General features: G+C 45.3%; 1 protein-coding gene across 6 annotated transcripts in view; it reads right to left on the bottom strand.

The window, feature by feature from the left end:
• Dis3l (DIS3 like exosome 3'-5' exoribonuclease) overlaps positions 1-17,545 on the bottom strand; it is a 31,115-nt gene that overhangs the window by 12,801 nt on the left and 769 nt on the right. For 2 of the 6 annotated variants that reach the window (XM_087199139.1, XM_087199141.1), the window contains exons 2-8: positions 16,527-16,680; positions 8,078-8,206; positions 7,237-7,372; positions 3,892-4,125; positions 2,460-2,538; positions 1,149-1,328; positions 563-732 (exon numbers count right to left, since the gene is read on the bottom strand). In XM_087199139.1, coding sequence (XP_087055265.1) covers positions 563-732; positions 1,149-1,328; positions 2,460-2,538; positions 3,892-4,125; positions 7,237-7,372; positions 8,078-8,206; positions 16,527-16,680 — 1,082 coding nt within the window. Of the gene's footprint in view, positions 1-562; positions 733-1,148; positions 1,329-2,459; positions 2,539-3,891; positions 4,126-7,236; positions 7,373-8,077; positions 8,207-16,526; positions 16,681-17,208; positions 17,480-17,545 lie in introns of those variants that run through there. The other 4 variants (XM_087199143.1, XM_087199140.1, XM_087199142.1 and 1 more) reach the window with 4 other exon arrangements.

The following is a 17,545-nucleotide window of genomic DNA, read 5'->3' as shown; positions in this document are numbered from 1 at the left end:
TACAATGACCAGGTAGGTTACTGGCTGGGAGATTCTGCTTTAGTACCTCATTTACAAACTACAAAATATGAGGTGAATGAAACTGGGCCATGCCTACACTCTCAGCCACCAGGAAAGGTTAATTTCTAACTTTCATGTTTATGACTTCTCTCCTGTGCTCCATCCCTTTATGGAGAATTGATTCTGTGAAGTACCACTACATCATCCCTACAGGCCAGAGCGATCGTATTTCTGTATCGCTGGCTAGAAGAGAGCTTGTTAGTGTTGGCAAAGTGTAGCTATTGAAAGTTTCTGGGTTGGACAGTAGGATAATGTATGTTCACTCTGCTTGTCCTAAACAGTTCTTTCTAGGACGGTTTTGCTCCAGCCTTCATTTATTAACCATGGAGTACTTAATAGATGGTTCTTATATATTTAGAATTTTTAGAAAACAGGATCTTGAAGTGCCAGAATCCATCAATAATTGATTTCCTCTTAAGCAAAAGAATTCACAGTGCTTCCCGATACTGAGCAGCAGCTGATGGAGACAGAAGGAGGATGGTAGAGACTCAGCGACAGCTACCTGCAGGGTTTCGGCTTGCTGCGTGCTAATTCGAATCTTGGGGATTCTGTAATCCCAGGGAGTAACTAGGATCTTCTGAGGATTTCTGCCTTGGGACTGGACCTCCTCCTTGGACGGGAAAGTCACCACATAATCACGCCAGTTCTTCTGGAGGATGCCCACCACACGGCCTTTGAGAAGACAGAAGAGAACAAGGTGTGACCAGGTCAGATGTCACGTACCGCACTGTGACCAACTCAGCAGTGTGCAAGCAAAGTGCCAGTTTTTTCAAGCACAGGCATGCAGGTCAAGAGGTGCCCACAGATCTGCCTTCTTAGCATTTTGAAGACATATTCCTTTTTTTGGATGAGTGATTTTTGTGTGTTACACTGCCGGTATGGCCTTTCTTCTGTGGGGCCTGATGTGACACCCAGAACCCACTTTCCCTGTTCCCTTTTGCCATTCCCTCATGAACCTCTGGCAACAGTCCACTGGGAAAAGTCAGTGATTCTCACCTTTATTTGGTGTTGTGATACAGGGGATCGCTAGGCAGGAGGAAGTGGTAATTCCAGGAGCAACTCGGCTGCTCCCACAGGGTGAGGCTCACCTGTGGGCATGGGCTCACTGGGGGCCTCGCTCGAGGTCTTGTCCTCGCTGTCGTTGTCACACAGGGCGCCAGTCCTTCCCTTCCATTCACCCTTTGGGAGCAGCTCGACGACCACCACATCCCCGTGGATGGCGCGGTTCCGGGCCTTGGTGCCATGGATGAGGATGTCACTAGTTAAACCTGTGATGGGCAGCACAGAGACCTATGAGGGCAGCAGTGCCACACTGTGTACCGGGAGGTTCAGACACACCTAGGTCCAAGCAGCTTTCCTGAAAACAACAGGCCTTTCAAAGGTCACATTTTCAAGGTCAAACTTCTGTTCTGCAGGTTATAAGTGCAGAAACTGTCACTGGGTCACAGCATAGGATGGACTTTTACCCAGGCCACCCCATCACCTTTTGTGTTTTGTTTTAAGACAGGACTTCGCTTGCTATGCAGTTCAGGCTGGCCTCCAACTCTTGGCGATCCTCCTGCTTCAACCTCCTGAGTTCTGGGATTACAGGTGTGCACCACCAGGCCCCAGTGGTTACTTCTTTGAAATGATTCACTAAGGCAACATAACACAGGTGAGGTGACTCCTGCTTATAATCCCAGCTACTCAGGGGGCTGAGGCAAGAAGGTTGAAAGTTTGAGTCCAGCATGGACAACTTATCTAGACTCAGTCTCAAAAATAAAAACAACGAAGAGCTGGGGATGTAGCTCAGGAGTGGAGTACATGCCTAGCATGTGCAAAGGGACTGGGTTTGATCCCTAGTATTGGAATAAAAAGCAAAAGGCAAAGGGATGTCTTTAGATCTCAGCCAAACTCGTGTGGCTAACCTGGGCAGGCAACTTTGCTTCTTAAAGTTTAGTGCAATAAAATCAGAAACTAGGGCACATTAGACAAGAAGAAAAACTTCCGGTGCCCTGCAGCAAGGGGAGTAGCTGTGTTGACAATATGAACTGAATGTTTCCAAATAGCTAACTGGGAGGATTCTGAACTGAACACCAGGAAATGCTAACTGTAAGTGGTGGATGTAGCAAGTCCCCTGAGCCGATCCTTACACTGTATATGTGTGTCAAAATATCACACCATGCCCTATAAAGAGGCACATCTGTGTTAATTAAAACTTTTTAAAAAAAATTTTAAAAGTAAGATAAGGTACAATCAGAAATTAGAGACAAAAGCTAGGGGGGACAAACCAAAAGTCCCACAAGCCTAGTGTACACTATGACATGGGTGTAGGATCTAAGTTTCAACTTTGCTTTCCTCACTGTGAAACAGCAGAATGAAAAAGCAGTATGGGAGTTTATGTCCGGTTTATACTGAACCTGAATCTTTACTGCTGGCTCCTTGAAGTCGAACAAAAGCTTCTGTTTGGGCTCTGTGTTTGTTCACATTCAGAGTGCCCTGAAATCATAATAAAAAATCAGTATGAAAAAATTTCCTGTCTTATCTATCTCCAAAAGGTCCAATTTTAAAAACCTTATAAAAGTATCCCCATAATATTCTTTAAAAGTTTGTGACTTTTTTTTTTGGTACCAGGGATTGAACTCAGGACCTTGCACTTGCAAGGCAGGCGGTGGAACTGAGCTAAATCCCCGGCCCTTTTTAAAAATTTTTTTTGAGACAGGGTCTCACTATATAGTTTAGGCTGGCCTTGAACTCATTGTGTAGCCCAAGCTGGCCTCAAACTCTCAAGGATCCTCCTGCCTCAGTCTCCTGAGTGCTAGGCTATGATCCCTTTCTTTAGGAATAATATTAATTTCTCTCAACAGGATACCGTCATTTTAAACCACTCCTTAGCTACACCATTTAAAATATTCCCACTTTTGGCAAGGAACTTCAATGTGTGCCTCTCAAACTTTGGCCAAAATAAAAACTTTCTGAGTTGCTGGTTGGAAATGTCAATCCCAGGACTGGAGTGAAGCTCAGAGGGAGTGTGCATGCCTAGCATGTGTGAGGCCTTGGGTATGATCTTTGGCACCACAAACATGAAGGAGTGAATAGATGAATAAAGAAACATAAAAAAATAAATATGAGATCTATGCTGGAGTAGTTCTGTATCTTTGCATGTAACCTTACAAAAATGAGTGGACATAAAACTGCTGAAACCAGAAGCAGGATGTGACCTTCTTTCTCCAGACCCAAAGGTCACCTGTGTTTGAGGATTGAGAATCATAAAGGGGAAGGAAAATGGCTAGAGACTGCAGAGGCTAAATTTCAGATTTAATAATGTTGCCAAACCTTCACACCTTGACTCAAAACAATGCATTTTCCTTTTTTGTTTGTTTGTTTTGGTACCGGAGATTGAACTCAGGACTCTGCAGTCTTGTAGGTCCTGAGCTAAATCCCTGGCCCAACAATGCATTTCTTTCTTACTGACAGGAAGTATTTTCAGGCAGCTCCCACTGGACATGGTGACACACACCTAAAATGCCAACAAGCTGGGTGGCTGAGGCAGGAGGGTTGCTGTGAGTTCGAGGCCATCCTGGGCTACATAGTGAGACACTGTCTCGAAACAAAACACAAACAAAACCCCAAAACCAAGGCAGCTGCCCCACTCCACCTGTGCAATTCTCTGTGCAGCAGGATTAAGACCATCACAGAGCAGCTTCCACCTGGACAAGCAGGGCCCCAAGACTGGAGCCCAAATCCCCTCACATGCACACTGGCTGATTCCCAGCCCGAGTGCCATGTGGAGTCTGGAGGGGAGAGGGGGCCAGGGCGGCGGTCCCAATGCTGACTCTCAGAGCCCCTCACCTGCACATAGCGCCCCGACTTGATGCCGGCCTCCAGCACCTCCAGCGGCAGATGCTCTGAGTACTCCCTCCCGTGACTCTCCTGGCTCTCGCTCTCCCGCTCCCGGCGGGACTGGAGGATAGACTCGCACAGCTCATGGGCAGCCTTTAAATCCGGCCAGAAGTTGTCCAGGTAGTCCTGTGTTTGGTGAAGGCACAGAGAAGGTGTCGAAGGTGAGGACTCCTCACTGCAGTACTGGGACAGAAATCAGGAGGGCTGTGTGTGTGCATGTGACAGGTGAGCATTCTGTTCCTGGCCTCTTTTCCCTTTTTTCCTTTTTTTGGCGGGGAGAGGCACTGGGGATTGAACCTAGACTATTCACCCTGAGCTGCATTCTCAGCCTTTTTTTTTTTTTTTAGTATGTATTTTGATACAGGGTCTTGTTAAGTTGCTAAGTTGCCCAGGCTGGGCTTGAACTTATGGTCCTCCTGCCTCAGCCTCCCAGAGTGCTGGGATTACAGGTGTGCACCACTTTGCCTGGTTCTGAGCCTCAGGCTGCCAGCTCATTTTCTATAATCTTAATCTGGGAAACCTGGCCATAGGAACCCCGGGGAGGCTACCCCACCATGGCCCACTTCCACCTCCCAGGCGTTCTGCACTCTCAAACCTCTTTTCCAAATGCACCCCACACCCCACCCCAAATCCAGGCAGCCAGTCTTTCTGTCCAGCTCACTGATGCACACAATGGCCTATAGAGAACAGACAGGAAAAGATCCTACCAGTTGAGTGTATTCTTACCTTTCCTTTTTTTGTTTGTTTTTTTAAGACAGTCTTGCTCTACAGGTCAGGGTGGACTTGAACTCACTAAGTGGCCAAGAGGGGCTTCAAACTTGTGCTGATCCTCCTTCCTCAGCCTCCCTAGTGCTGAGATTACAGGCAAGTGCCACTACATCTGGCTTTTTATCTTTTGGGGGGGGGGTTTAAGACAGGGTCTCACTATGTAGTTCAGACTGGCCTTGAACTCACTATGTAGCCTAGGCTGGCTTTGAACTCAGTGATTCTCCTGCCTTAGCCTCCCGAGTGCTGGGATTAGATGTGTGCCACCATGTGCGACTCTTATCTTTTAATGTGATTTTTAACTCAATTTTAAGTCGAAGGTAGAGTCTAGTACATTTTCATTTCTCATATTGAAAAAAAAAAAAGTCACCCTATTGTCAACTCCAGCATTTCTCCTATTAATTTCAGGGATCAATTTAAATTGCTTCCTGTTTTTCCCCTTCTTTCCAGAAATTCTGTCTGTGCTAAAATCAGCAGCCCAATTCTATGGTCACTTCTCACTCATCAACACCAAACTTTTGTCATCTTGAAGCACCAACTTGAGAACTATTTATTGCCTTGACTCTCTGCTCCATATAAATGAAGTCCCCCCGCCCAAAAAAATTCTGCGCTTCTCTCTCCTCTGAACATTACAATCTCTCTCTCTCTTTCTTTCTCCCTCTCTCTCCCTGGCTCCCTCCCTCCCTCTCTCTCTCCCTCTGCTATCATTCACCACTATGAGGCCCTTGGTCACACAGTTTGCTTCAGAAATGGTCTACAAAATAAAACTGTCCTATATTGCTGGACTACAAAGAAAAGTAATTTCCACAAAAAGTAGAAAAATGTAATTTTAGTCAACTGTCCTCTGCAGGAACAAGACATGATGTATTGGAGCTGAAAAAATAAGTGACACAGTCATTAATATCCAGCGTCCCTGGAATTCTCTGGCATGCCAAAGCACTTTTTTATAGCAGGGCCAAGCAAATTCTATTGGCAAATCTTTAGCAATACGTGCACACGGGTACCTCAGAGAATCTACAATTCAAAACGCAGCCAGGCTGTCTGTAAACTGATGGGTAAGAGCGTGCTCTAGTGTTCTAGTTCATGCAATCAAAAGATGAAATCAGCCAGCAGAACTTGATGGACCCACTGGGCAGACAGAAGAGAACAGCGTCTATTGAGAGGTTTGCAGTCGTCCTGTTCTCTCCAAAGGTTCTGAAGAGACAGCAACAACTGCGTTGCTATGACAGCAGGAAGAAGCTGACAGTGATAACGCCACTTCTGCTTGGGATCTGCCCCAGCGATGGGACAGCCATCACATAAGCAATGTCGAATCCTAAGCCCGGCACTCATCTCCACTGACCCCCACAGGTGGGGAGAGTGGGGGACAGCTGGAAAACAAGACTGACCCTAAAGAAGTTTGTGTTCTGTGTGTGTAGTCAGGAAAATCATTTGGGAGGCAGCTCACCCGGGTGGTTAAGAGCTCTGGCTTCTGACTGCTTGGGCACTGATTGCAGTGCTATGGATTCCTACTGTGTGACCTCAGACAAGTGGCTTAGCCTTTCTGTGCTTTAGTTCCCTTATCAGTGAGGTGGGATAATAACACTTACCTCATAGAGTTGTTCCTAGAATTAAATGAAATAATGCACTTACTTATATCTATTACTACACTTAAGTAATACACTATGCTTGGCATAGATACATGTTAGTTATTACTAATAAGCAGGACCATGTAGAACTGGTATTTAGGGTTCTCAAAAATGAGAGTAATGACGTAGCTGGGTGTGGTGGCGCACCCCTACAATCCCAGCACTCTTGGAGGCTGCGGCAGGAGGACCACCTTGAGTTCGAGGCCAGCCTGGGGAACATTATGAGTTCAGGGCCAGCCTGAACTACAAGGGGAGACTCTGCCTCAAAAAACCAAAAACTAAACCAAAAACAAAACAAAACGTAACAAAAATGAGAATAATGGATTCTTACTTTTTCCTTTCTAGTACTGGGGATTAAACCCAGGGCTTTTACACTAAGCTACATCCCTAGCCCATTTTTAAATTTTTGAGACGGGGTTTGCTAAGTTGCCACATTGCCTGGGCTGGGCTCAAATTTGTGATTCTCCTGCCTCAGCCTCCCAGAGTGCTTAGATTACAGGTGTGTGCCACCATGCCCAGCTAATGCTGTAGTCTTGTTCCATCCATCATCATCATTTCTGTATCTGCAGTAATCATAAACAGTAGCTTAGGGACTGGGGGTGTAGCTCAGAGATAGGGTATGTGCTTAGCATGTGTAAGGCCCTGGGTTTAATTTCTGCACACACACACAAAAAAACCAAACAAACCCAAAACACAACAAAAATGGCTTCAATGTCAGCAGGGCTTATTGGGCTGAAACAGAGGTTGATCAGGGGAGTGATACAGACATGCGACATCTTAAAGCCCTCCTTCCTTATTTTCTTTCTGTGCTGGGATCCAGGGGGCTGTGCGCTACTTAGGAAATGAATGTGCATGCGCGCACTCACACACACTGCCGCTTACACCCAACTACTGCAAATACCTTGAAAGAAATCACAAACACTCCTTGGGTTTCGCTCCCATACTTCTGAATCGCCTCTGCATCTTCTGTCACCATAACAATGGGCACCCTGTCCCCGCAGTGGTGATAGTACCAGACGGCCGCCTTGTATATGCTCCTGCAAGACAGGGCAAGGCGTGAGCCCTCCCAAGTGGGAAGACCGATGCAAGGTGACTTTAAACTCCTGGTGATCTTCCTGCCTCAGCCTCCTATACTCAGCTCTCACTCTGCAGTCCTTTGGACCAAACAGACGACTTCTTCATGCAACGCACACCTCTGGAGGCTCCATGGGTGTGGGCTGGGTGGTCCCGGGGATACAGAGATGCATCAGAAAGCAAATGCCACCCCCAGAGTCATCCAACCCCCATAGCAACTGCAATCATTCTCGACAAGGCCTAGAAACCACGAGGCTCTGTCATCTTTTCACATCCTTCAGTTGGAGGCCAAGCCTCAGGGCACGGTATGGGCTGACGAGCACCCCTGAGGAGATGAAGAAACAAGTCTCGGTTGAGGAGCCCTTTTTACACACATGTGGGCTTATGCGCGCGCGCACGCACACACACACACACACACAGACACGAAGCATGATTTTTAGATCCCTGCAAGCATCCTGCTAGTCATTAGGCTCCAGGGGAACTTACTCTGGGTCCTGCGTCTCCTTAATTACAGTTTTAAAAACATGTAACAGTGATGTATTCAATTGCTTGCTCTAAAGTACGGGCACAGTGAGCATTTCAGTACGATCACAATTCCAATATGACTGGGTTCACTCTGGCACCAGACGGCCCGTGCCCAGGACTTAGGAGGGGACCAAGAGCCGCACCTGGTCTGCCACTTCTCCAGGGCCTCACCCCTCTCCCGGGGGAGGTAGCAGAGCTCCTGGAACTCGTTAGCGAAGAGGATGCAGTCGTGCCGCGCGTCCCTCAGCAGGCTCCGCAGTTTGTTATACTGTCTGCAACACAGGGGAGGAAGATCAACCCTCGAGGCAGGTGCTCAGCTGCCCAGCTCCCACTAAGGATCCAGGAGACAAGGAGCTCTAAAGCAAAAGATGATTGTTGAGAACTTGGGATGTTTATTCATCGGGGGCTGTGTGTGCTCAGTGCTACTGGGCCGCTGCCATATCTCAGTTTTGCCTGCTAGGATAAGCTTGTGCAGGGCCTGCTTAATTAGTTGGCAGATTAATTAAACTCCTTGTCCTCCCTTTCTCCTCAGAGACTTATTACTGACTTCCTATAGAATTACATCCCCCATCCTTTGTCAAAGCCTCTGTACACACAGGCAAGCAGAGTGTGGCACTATATTTGTATTTTTTACTTCTGGCTTTTTCAGATAGCCTTACTATGTAGTCCAGGCTACCCTTGAACTTGACAGAGTCCTGCCTCAGCCTCCTTAGTGCTGGGATTACAGGCGTGCACCACCACATCCAGCTGGCACTTTATTTTTGCACCTCACTTTGTTCTATAAATGGAATTAGCATTCCATAGATTTTACTTTTTCCCGACAGACCTAGCAAAGGACATGGCAGGTAAACAGATTTAGAGGTTTATCTGTGAGTTTTATTTTTGTAGTCAGCCTGATTTACATAAAAGAGAACAGTTCACTGATAGAAAGCTAAGAAGTTGGGAGGTTTCTCCCATCAAAAGATGCTTCCAGGGCCGGGGATTTAGCTCAGTGGTATCACTGCCTGCTGTGCAAGTGCAAGGACCCGAGTTTGATCCCCGTTACCAAAAAAAAAAAAAAAAAAAAAAAAGATGCTTCCAGAGCTGGGGATTTAGCTCAGTGGTTCCAGCATCTACTTTGCAAGTGCAAGGTCCTGAGTTTGATCCCTGGTACAAAAAAAAAAAAAAAAAAAGGATGCTTCCAACAACGTCATAACCAAAAATTAAGTCTAGTTGGGTGAGGTGGGACATATCTGTAATCCCAGCTATTTGGGAAGCTGAGGCAGGAGGATGGTGAGTTTGAGGTCAGCCTGGGCCGCACAGCAAGACCCTGTCACACAAATAAAAGCCAGGAGCAGTGGTACATAACTAATAATTCAAACTGCGTAATTCCAGCTATGTGGGAGGCTGAGGCAGAAGGATCTCAACTTCAAAGCCAGCCTGGGCAACTTAGCAAGACCAACCCAAACACAGAACTCTTATAACTTAGTTGGTCCAAATAAATACCAATACCTTTCATGTCTTCAGCACTGGCTGTTCGGTGCTACAGTAAGCCAGCAATCACACTGCAACTGATTGGCACTAAAATGCTCAACGTGGCCATCTGTCTCATACTTCATTAGAAAATGAGAAATACTGTTTTGTTTTCTTAGCATAGTAATGCTAATATTGAGTTAGCTTAAAAAGAATCGGGCTGGGGCTGTAGCCCAGCAGTAGGGTGCTACCTCGCACAAATAAGCCCTGGGTCCCATGCACGGTAAAAAAATATACTGCCCAAAAAAAGGGCTGGGGATTTAGCTCAGTGGCGCCATGCCTGCCTCACAAGCACAAGGTCCTGAGTTCGATCCCTGGTACTGCAAAAAACAAAACAAAACAAAACAAAACCTAAATAAATATTTATATATATATGGCAATAACCAGGTATAAAATATCATAATAAAGGGATTCAGTTTCATATCTATGAATTGCAGCTTTTCACAAAAGAATTCCACTCCCACTCCAAGATTGGTAGAACACATTAAGTTGGTAATTTTCCCATTTGTTCATTTATTTTTATTTGAGACACAGTCTCACTCCGTAGTCCAGGCTGGCTTTGAACTGACTATATAGCCCAGGCTGGCCTAGAACTCAAGGCGATCCTCCTGCCTCAGCCTCCGAGTGATGGGATTACAGGCATGCACCACCACACCTGGCTATGAGATCTATGGATTCTCAAATTCAGTCTTAACCAAATAATGATAAGCCATAGCCAAACCCAGGAACTACGCGAAATCAAATTATGACAGTCCTTCCTAATAGTTAGAAAAATACCTAACTTGAAGAGTTTTCTAAGTTTTAAGTTTCAACCCTATATATTCTTCTTAGACTTCTCATGCACTCTTCCAGGCGTCTGCTCTCCATCAGGCAGATCAGACAAAGAGCAGGAGAACACTAATGGAGAAAGCAGGAAGCTGACAGCGGTGACTGCACGCTGTGGCTGTCATTTAACAGTGCACCTGTGTGACAGGCATATTTTCTGCAAGTCAGGGTGTGCAGCGTTGTGACAGAATGAGACAGATGAGCTTCCTGGGTGGAGGCAGCACCAACCATCACAGTGCCTTGAAAAAATTTGACCAAAATGACAGTATGGCCATAGCTTGGTCAGGTGCAATGAAAATATCTTAAGGTTTACGCATTTCAGTCTCATAGAAAAACCCTCCAATCTTTGGACAGGCGTGGATGTTTTCTAAACCTCCGTGATCTGAAGACTTCAGCTAAACTTACTTCTTTAGATTGATTTTTCTTTTTTGAGATGAGATGAACTCACGGGGTCAAGCGATCCCCCTGCCTCATCCTCCCAAGTGGTTGGACTATAGCATTAGAAGTGGCACCTGCAGAGATTCAACTTCTGCACTTGATCTGTTTCTTCACATAGGTCCGGGAGTACCCTGAGTCTTGACTTCCTTTCCCAGGTCCTTGGGTTTCACACCAGATATGTTTCTGTGTCTCTTCAGAGTAGCTGCCAATCTCAAGGCATTTTTCTGGGATCCACTGTGGACCACCTGAACCATCACCTTGCTACAGTTTAGATCTTGAATGTCCTCAAAGGTGCGTGTGTTAATGGCCTGGCAGCACTATTTGGGGGGGGTGGACCCTTTAAGAGGTGGGGCCTATGGGAGAGGTCTTTAGGTCATGGGGGGGGTACCCTTAAAGGGAACACTGGCCATAAACTCTTCTTCCTCTCTCTGCTTCCTAGCTATGGAGCAAGCATCTTTCTTCACCACATACCCTGCCAGGAGGCACTGTCTGCCACAGGCCCAAAAGCACTGGGGCCACTTGGTGACAATCAGGACCTTCCAGACACTGGGAGCCAAGAGACATTTGCTTTCTATTTATAAGGCAATCACCTAAGGTACCCGACACAGTGGCAGGAAGCTGACTGATACACACTGATTGTGTTGCTGCCCAGCACAAGCACCATCCTTTCTGAACCCCCAGAGATACCCAGCTCCTGACCTTGACTCTTCACCTTATGCTCCCTATGGTTCCCTTTCTGTCCAATGATGTGAGCCAGAGCCCTCTGTGTTACCCTCAACACCACCTTCTCCCACTGTACACATCTAAATCTATCACTGTGTTCCATAGAAGTGGGTTTTGTTTTTTGAAACAGGGTCTTGCTATGTAGTGTAGGCTGGCCTTGAACTCACTATGTAGCCCAGGCTGGCCTCAAACTCATGGCAATCCTCCTGTCTCAGCCTTCTGAGTGCCGAGCTTACAGGCATGCACCCCCATACCCAGCTCATGTGTTGAAATTTTCTTTTGTTTTTGGTGCTGGGATCATGTATTTATTAGTGAGACATGGTGGCATATGCTTGTAATCCCAGCACTCTGGGAGGCTGGGACAGAAGGATCACAAATTCAAGTCTAGTCTGGGCAACTTAGCAAGATCTTGTCTTAAAATTAAAAAATTTTTTTTTTAAAAAAAGGGCTGGGGATGTTGCTAAGTGTGAAAGTCCTGGGTTCTATCTGCGGTCCCTGGGGTAAAAAAAGAGGGTGGAAACAAAACTTTACCTAACTACCATGTTTAGAAACAGGGTCCCTTGACCGGGGATATAACTCAGCAGCATAGCATCTGTGTGGCAAGTGCGAGGTCTGGAGTTCAATCCCCAGTACCAAAAAAAAAACCAATGGGGCCTGAGGAGGTGGTTAGAACCCATAACTGAATTACACACACACACACACACACACACACACACACACTCTCCCTGTCTCTTGCTATGTGGTGTCCTGTGGCCCCAGTCATCAGCAAGGAAACCATCATCAGATGCAGCATCCTGACCTTGGACCTCTAGAACATGAGCGAGGATAAACCTCTTTTCTTTACAAAGTAGTCTGCTCCAGGCATTTTGTAATAGCACAAAGCAGACTAATACAATCTGTCACTTGGGTGACAGCGACAGCCACCTCCCTTCTTTTCCCTGGGCCTCTTTTCCATCTGGTCCAGTAATCTTTTTACAACAAGAATTAGATCGTGTTATCTTCCCCTGCACAAACTCATCCCTGACAACCCCAAGGCCTATGAGGCCTTCTGTCTGAACTCTGCCTGTGCCTGTTCCTTGTGTGTTTGTCACAGGTGCAGATGGATATTTGCTTGTGACATTACCTGATTCCTGCTAGTGCCCCAGTCTGGACCTGCTTTTTGCTCACCACTTTATCCTTAGTGCTACCAGTTTCTAGAACATACAGGCTCTCGTCAATATTTATAGAATGAACAAATGCAGTCGGGCATGGTGATGCAGATCTATAACCCCACCATTCCTGCAGGCCGAGGCAGGAAGATCACAAGGTTGAAAGACTAATCCAAGGCTCTGCCTTAAAATAAACAATTTAAAGCTGGGCATAGTGGCACACGCCTGTTATCCCAGCACTTGGGGTGCAGAGGCAGGAGGATTGCCACAAGCTCAAGGCTAGCCTGATATACAGAGTGAGACTCTACCTCAAAAAAAAAAAAAAAAAAAAAGAAAAAGATCTTGGCCTGGAGATTTAGTTCAGTGGCACTGGTGCCTGCTTTGTAAGCATAAGGTCCTGAGTTCGATCCCCAGTACCAAAAAAAAAAAAAAATCTCCTGTGATGTTCATTTGCCGGTTTTGTTGCTTTGTTTACTTAAAGGTCTGATTTGGTTTTGGGGTCTGTAAAGTACTAAACCATGATGACTTATTAACTGGGTGAGGTGGTGCACACCTGTCATACCAACACTCTGAGGCAGGAGGTTGGCAGGTTCAGGCAGGGCAACTTAGTGAGACCCGGTCTTAAAAAAAAAAAAAAGGATAACACACAGACTTATGTTTAAATAGTAATACAATAAAATTAGCATTGGGTACCCAGGAGAATTTTTTTTCCCTGTCTTTTTATTGAGATAGGATCTCACTATGTTGTTTAAATTGGCTTTGAATTCACTAGGTAGCCCAGACTGGCCTCAAAGGGATGCTCCTGCCTCAGCCTCCCCAAGTGCTGAGATCACAGGCATGCACTACCAAGCCCAGTTTTTTTTTGTTTTAGAAATGGGGTTGAGGGCCGGGGATTTAGCTCAGTGGTTTCACCGCCTGCTGCACAAGTGCAAGGATGTGAGTTCGATCCCTGGCACCAAAAAACTCCCCCCCAAACCCCCCCAAACCCCCCCAAAAACAGAAATGGGGTTGAAGCTGGGAGTGGTGGTGCATGGCTATGATCCCAGTACTCAGAAAGCTGATGCAGGAGGATCATTGTGAGTTCCAGGTGCTAGGCTACATAATGACTTCAAGGCCAGCCTGCGTTACAAAGCAAGACCCTGTCTGAAAAAAGAAAAAAAAAAAGAAAAAGAAAAAGAAGAAAAAATAGAGTACTCATGTTGAGTAGTCCTGATGTATTAAATGAGGAGTCAGATTATGTGACCTCATAGCACTTCCCAACTCTAATATCCCATGATTCCAATCTTGTGCTATACACCACTGAGAAACTGAGGCAGGAAATGTTGAGACTCTGAGCTCTACAGAAGGCATAGGAGGGAGGCAAAAGGAGAAAGCAAGTCCTCTTATACCAGGCACAGACCACACAGCTATTAGGAACCTACAAAGCTTTCCTCAGTAAAAATATCCCGAGATGCCTATAGGATAGAATGACTCATTTACTGGTATCTCAGAAATCTTCAAGGGAGAAGTGGAAAAACAGACAAAATGTTTCCCAACATTAACTGAAATAGAACACAAGAACCTCTACCACACCAAGTGTGGTTAAATATAAAAAATCAGTTCTCACACAAACAACTTTCCATCCATGAGGTGACGCACTGTTAATAATCTCCTGCACAATGTGAAAAGACTTCTCAATGTCATGTTCTATGTGGTAAATATGTACAATTTTTATTTGTCAATTAAAAAAGCCTGGTGACTTGCTCTTCACACTTAGGAAGGCCAAGTTAAGAAGGCAAATCTGGATTCAATGGCTAGGACTGACCTTAAAGTTAGCTTTCAGTGTGGACACTTTCTAGGGATCAGGCAATTCGGGTTATTAAGTTGTTAATCCGGAGGGCACCTGCTGGTTGCTTACCCACTAAATCAAATGCCAAGTCCCACACATGCTGATTGCCTTTCGTACCTCTTCCTCATCAATTATGTTCGTAATAGGCTTTTTAAGAATACTCTCATGGGGTGTGGTGCACACATTTGTAATCCTAGCAGGTAGGAGGTATTGCTACAAGTTCCAGACCAGCCTGAACTACATAGTGAGTCCCTGTCAAAAAAAAAAAGTGCAAGGGCCCAAGTTCGATCCCTGGTACCAAAAATAAAAAAACTCAATTCCTGCCCCCCATCAAACTCAGGACTTTGTGCTTGCCAGGCAGGTGCGGTGCCACTGAGCCACATCCCAGCCCTCAAACCTACTTCCTCCTGAGAACTTCCTGGCTTAATCTTCACACCCCACACAGATTTCTGTATTTTCTTTCCTTTCTTTTTTCTTTTTTGAGACAGGGTCTCAGGCTGGCCTTAACTTGGCAGTGGTTCTCCTGCCTCAGCTTCCAGAGAGCAGGGATTATGGGCATGTGCCACCACACCTGGCTCACCTTCATGTGGTAATTGTGCCTCACAATTGCCTTGTTTCCTGCTTCTAACCCCCAACAAGACATCAGGTGTGTTGTGAGAGGGATTAAGACTTTCTGTATTTCCCACTGCCTCAGAACTCTACATTTTTTTTTCTTCTGGTACGAGGGATCAAACTCAGGACCTTGGGCTTTCGAGGCAGGCACAGCACCACTGAGCTAAATCTCCAGCCCTCCCACTGCCTCAGAGTAGGACCTCAAAATGTGCTTATCAAATGGGAAACCCAGGATGTCATCATAAGGACGTATTTCATAATTTCTCATCTTTGGTATTCACATCTAGTATATTCATGGCCCTAGAAAAGTAGTAGAAAACCAATATTTTTTCATCACGTTAACTACTTGTGAAACAAGCAGGAGAAAAGACATTTAAATTCCAACTCTTTACCTTTGAATGTCCCAGGAATTGGTTTTTAAAACAATCCTTAACATTAAAAATATTTTAGAAAACAGAAGTTGAAAAGGCTTGCAGTGTGTTCACAATCCCAATGATAATAACAAATTGATTTTAGCAGCAGAAATTGAAATATGACACCTGGAGCAGCATTGAAACCCACATATGAGTAAACATCTATATCTTTGTGTCTGAACAAAATCAACCTCAAGTCATTTTAAAATATTCTATCTGAAAAAAACCTGTACACAATCTAGTTAACGTGCATTTTTTTTTAACTGAGCAGATAGTAAGGACAATTTGTCATTTTCCCATACAAATAAAAACACTTCATCTTTTACTTCCAAGGTCTGAAGAAACCGCAAGATTTTAAAAAAGAATAAACACATCGTTTCTGCTTATTAAATAACCTGGGATGTTAAGAGGTTGCATATGTAATTCTAATATGCTATTTACATAGTCAAGTTCAAATCATAAAAGCCCTTTCCAATGTTAATGAAGCAAAACTATTTCTTAGAATATTTGTTTAAAATGAGGACAACTGTTCATTTAGGTACAAGGCAAGTATTTTAGATAGGGTCAATTAGAAGCTTTTTGGTTAGCAAATACAATTACAATGGTTGGTAGTTACACTAGGAATCTAAAAATAAAACAAGTTGTTTCTGCTTTTTTGAACAAATCATTATAAAACTACAATTTGCATTCACAATAAGGAGCCTAAAACTGAATAGTTCTTTTTCTCAAGAATGTATGCTGCTGAAAAAAAATCTTATAAACAAGATTAAATATTATCCATTGTTAGAAAAAAACCAGTAACACTGCTACTATAAAAATGCAAAGCAAAAGCCAGTTCACACCAGAATGTTTACCTACATACTGGGGACCCTGAAGTTAACTGATCTACGGTCAGATCCTTTGGACTGGAGTTGAGGCAGAAAAATAAAACAATGTTACCACATTCCTGGCTAGCAAAGAGAATACCAAATGACTTTGAAAAGTCCTTTCTGACAAAATAATGAATTCCTCCCTTTCCCATCCTACAAGGGATCTTTTCTGACGGTGGAGGAAAAGCCACACTATAAATAAATAAATAATGCAAAACAGATACCTCCGGCCTCTTTGATGCTGCACAGCCTGACAAGCCGTTTGCATGAAAATAATTCCCTTTAGTTCCGGGAACTCGAAGATCTCCAGGTAATCTTGAACAACTTTCCAGTCTGGGATCACGTAATGAGTCAAATCACTAGACAGGAGCTTTCCATCTGAAACACAACTCAAAGGCGTAAGAGATTCGATAGCATTTTCAAACCTAGACTAGACCATTTCGATGTTATGGTGCCAGGTGTGCTAAGTAGCTTCCCATCTCAAGTCTACCGTGAAGTTGTTTAAAACGAGTCACCTACTTCGGTAGAGGGCTCAAGTTTGGGGAAATTCAGCACTTACTGGTTTTTTTTGTTTTCTAAATTGAGATAAATATATGCTCAATATGGTTTATGGTGTTGCCAGTGGTGCAGTAGGAGGGTGATATTTTAAAAACAAGCAAGTATATTTGCAGGAGAAGCGGAGTATGTCTGTGTAAACTCATTGCTACGCACCCACGTTCAGAGCACTCCAAAAAACCTGTGTGTTAACACTAGCGTGTGCCCAGCAAGTCCAAGTTGGTTTTGTTTGAAGCTTTCTGGCAAAGGCTAGAAAGAGGTGCCAGGAAGATGCTGGGTGTGAGCAAAGGGCAGGGGCAGGGCTTCCACCCAGCTGAGAGCTCTTTAGTTGTAACTGAGATCGTCACCAACCTGAGGCCCTAACCATAAACTGAGGATTGAAATATCGCTGCTGACCTCCACCAGGGGAACGGGAAGGGACAGCCACCTGCACACTAAGGGACAGGGGCAGCCGGGGGGCGTAAACCCGGCGCACAGCCGTCCCCACTCAGCTCTCCCGCGACCTTTCTCGGTGACAGGGGCGTATCAGTCCCCAGCCCTGGCGCCAGCCGCTCTTCGCTGCACAAGTCGGAGACCTTGGTGCAGGCAGGCCTGAGAATCCGCAGGAGCAGAGCGGGTCTGGAACTCACTACGGAGCGCACCGCTCCCCGCGGCGGCGCCACCTAGGCCGCAGGCGGAAAGGGGCTGC

This window comes from Heterocephalus glaber, unplaced genomic scaffold (genome assembly GCF_053883595.1).
Source record: "Heterocephalus glaber isolate CG9 unplaced genomic scaffold, H.glaber_assembly_v1.0 deba00001689, whole genome shotgun sequence".
Lineage (NCBI taxonomy): Eukaryota > Metazoa > Chordata > Mammalia > Rodentia > Bathyergidae > Heterocephalus > Heterocephalus glaber.
This window is presented reverse-complemented; position numbering and strand designations above follow the sequence as displayed.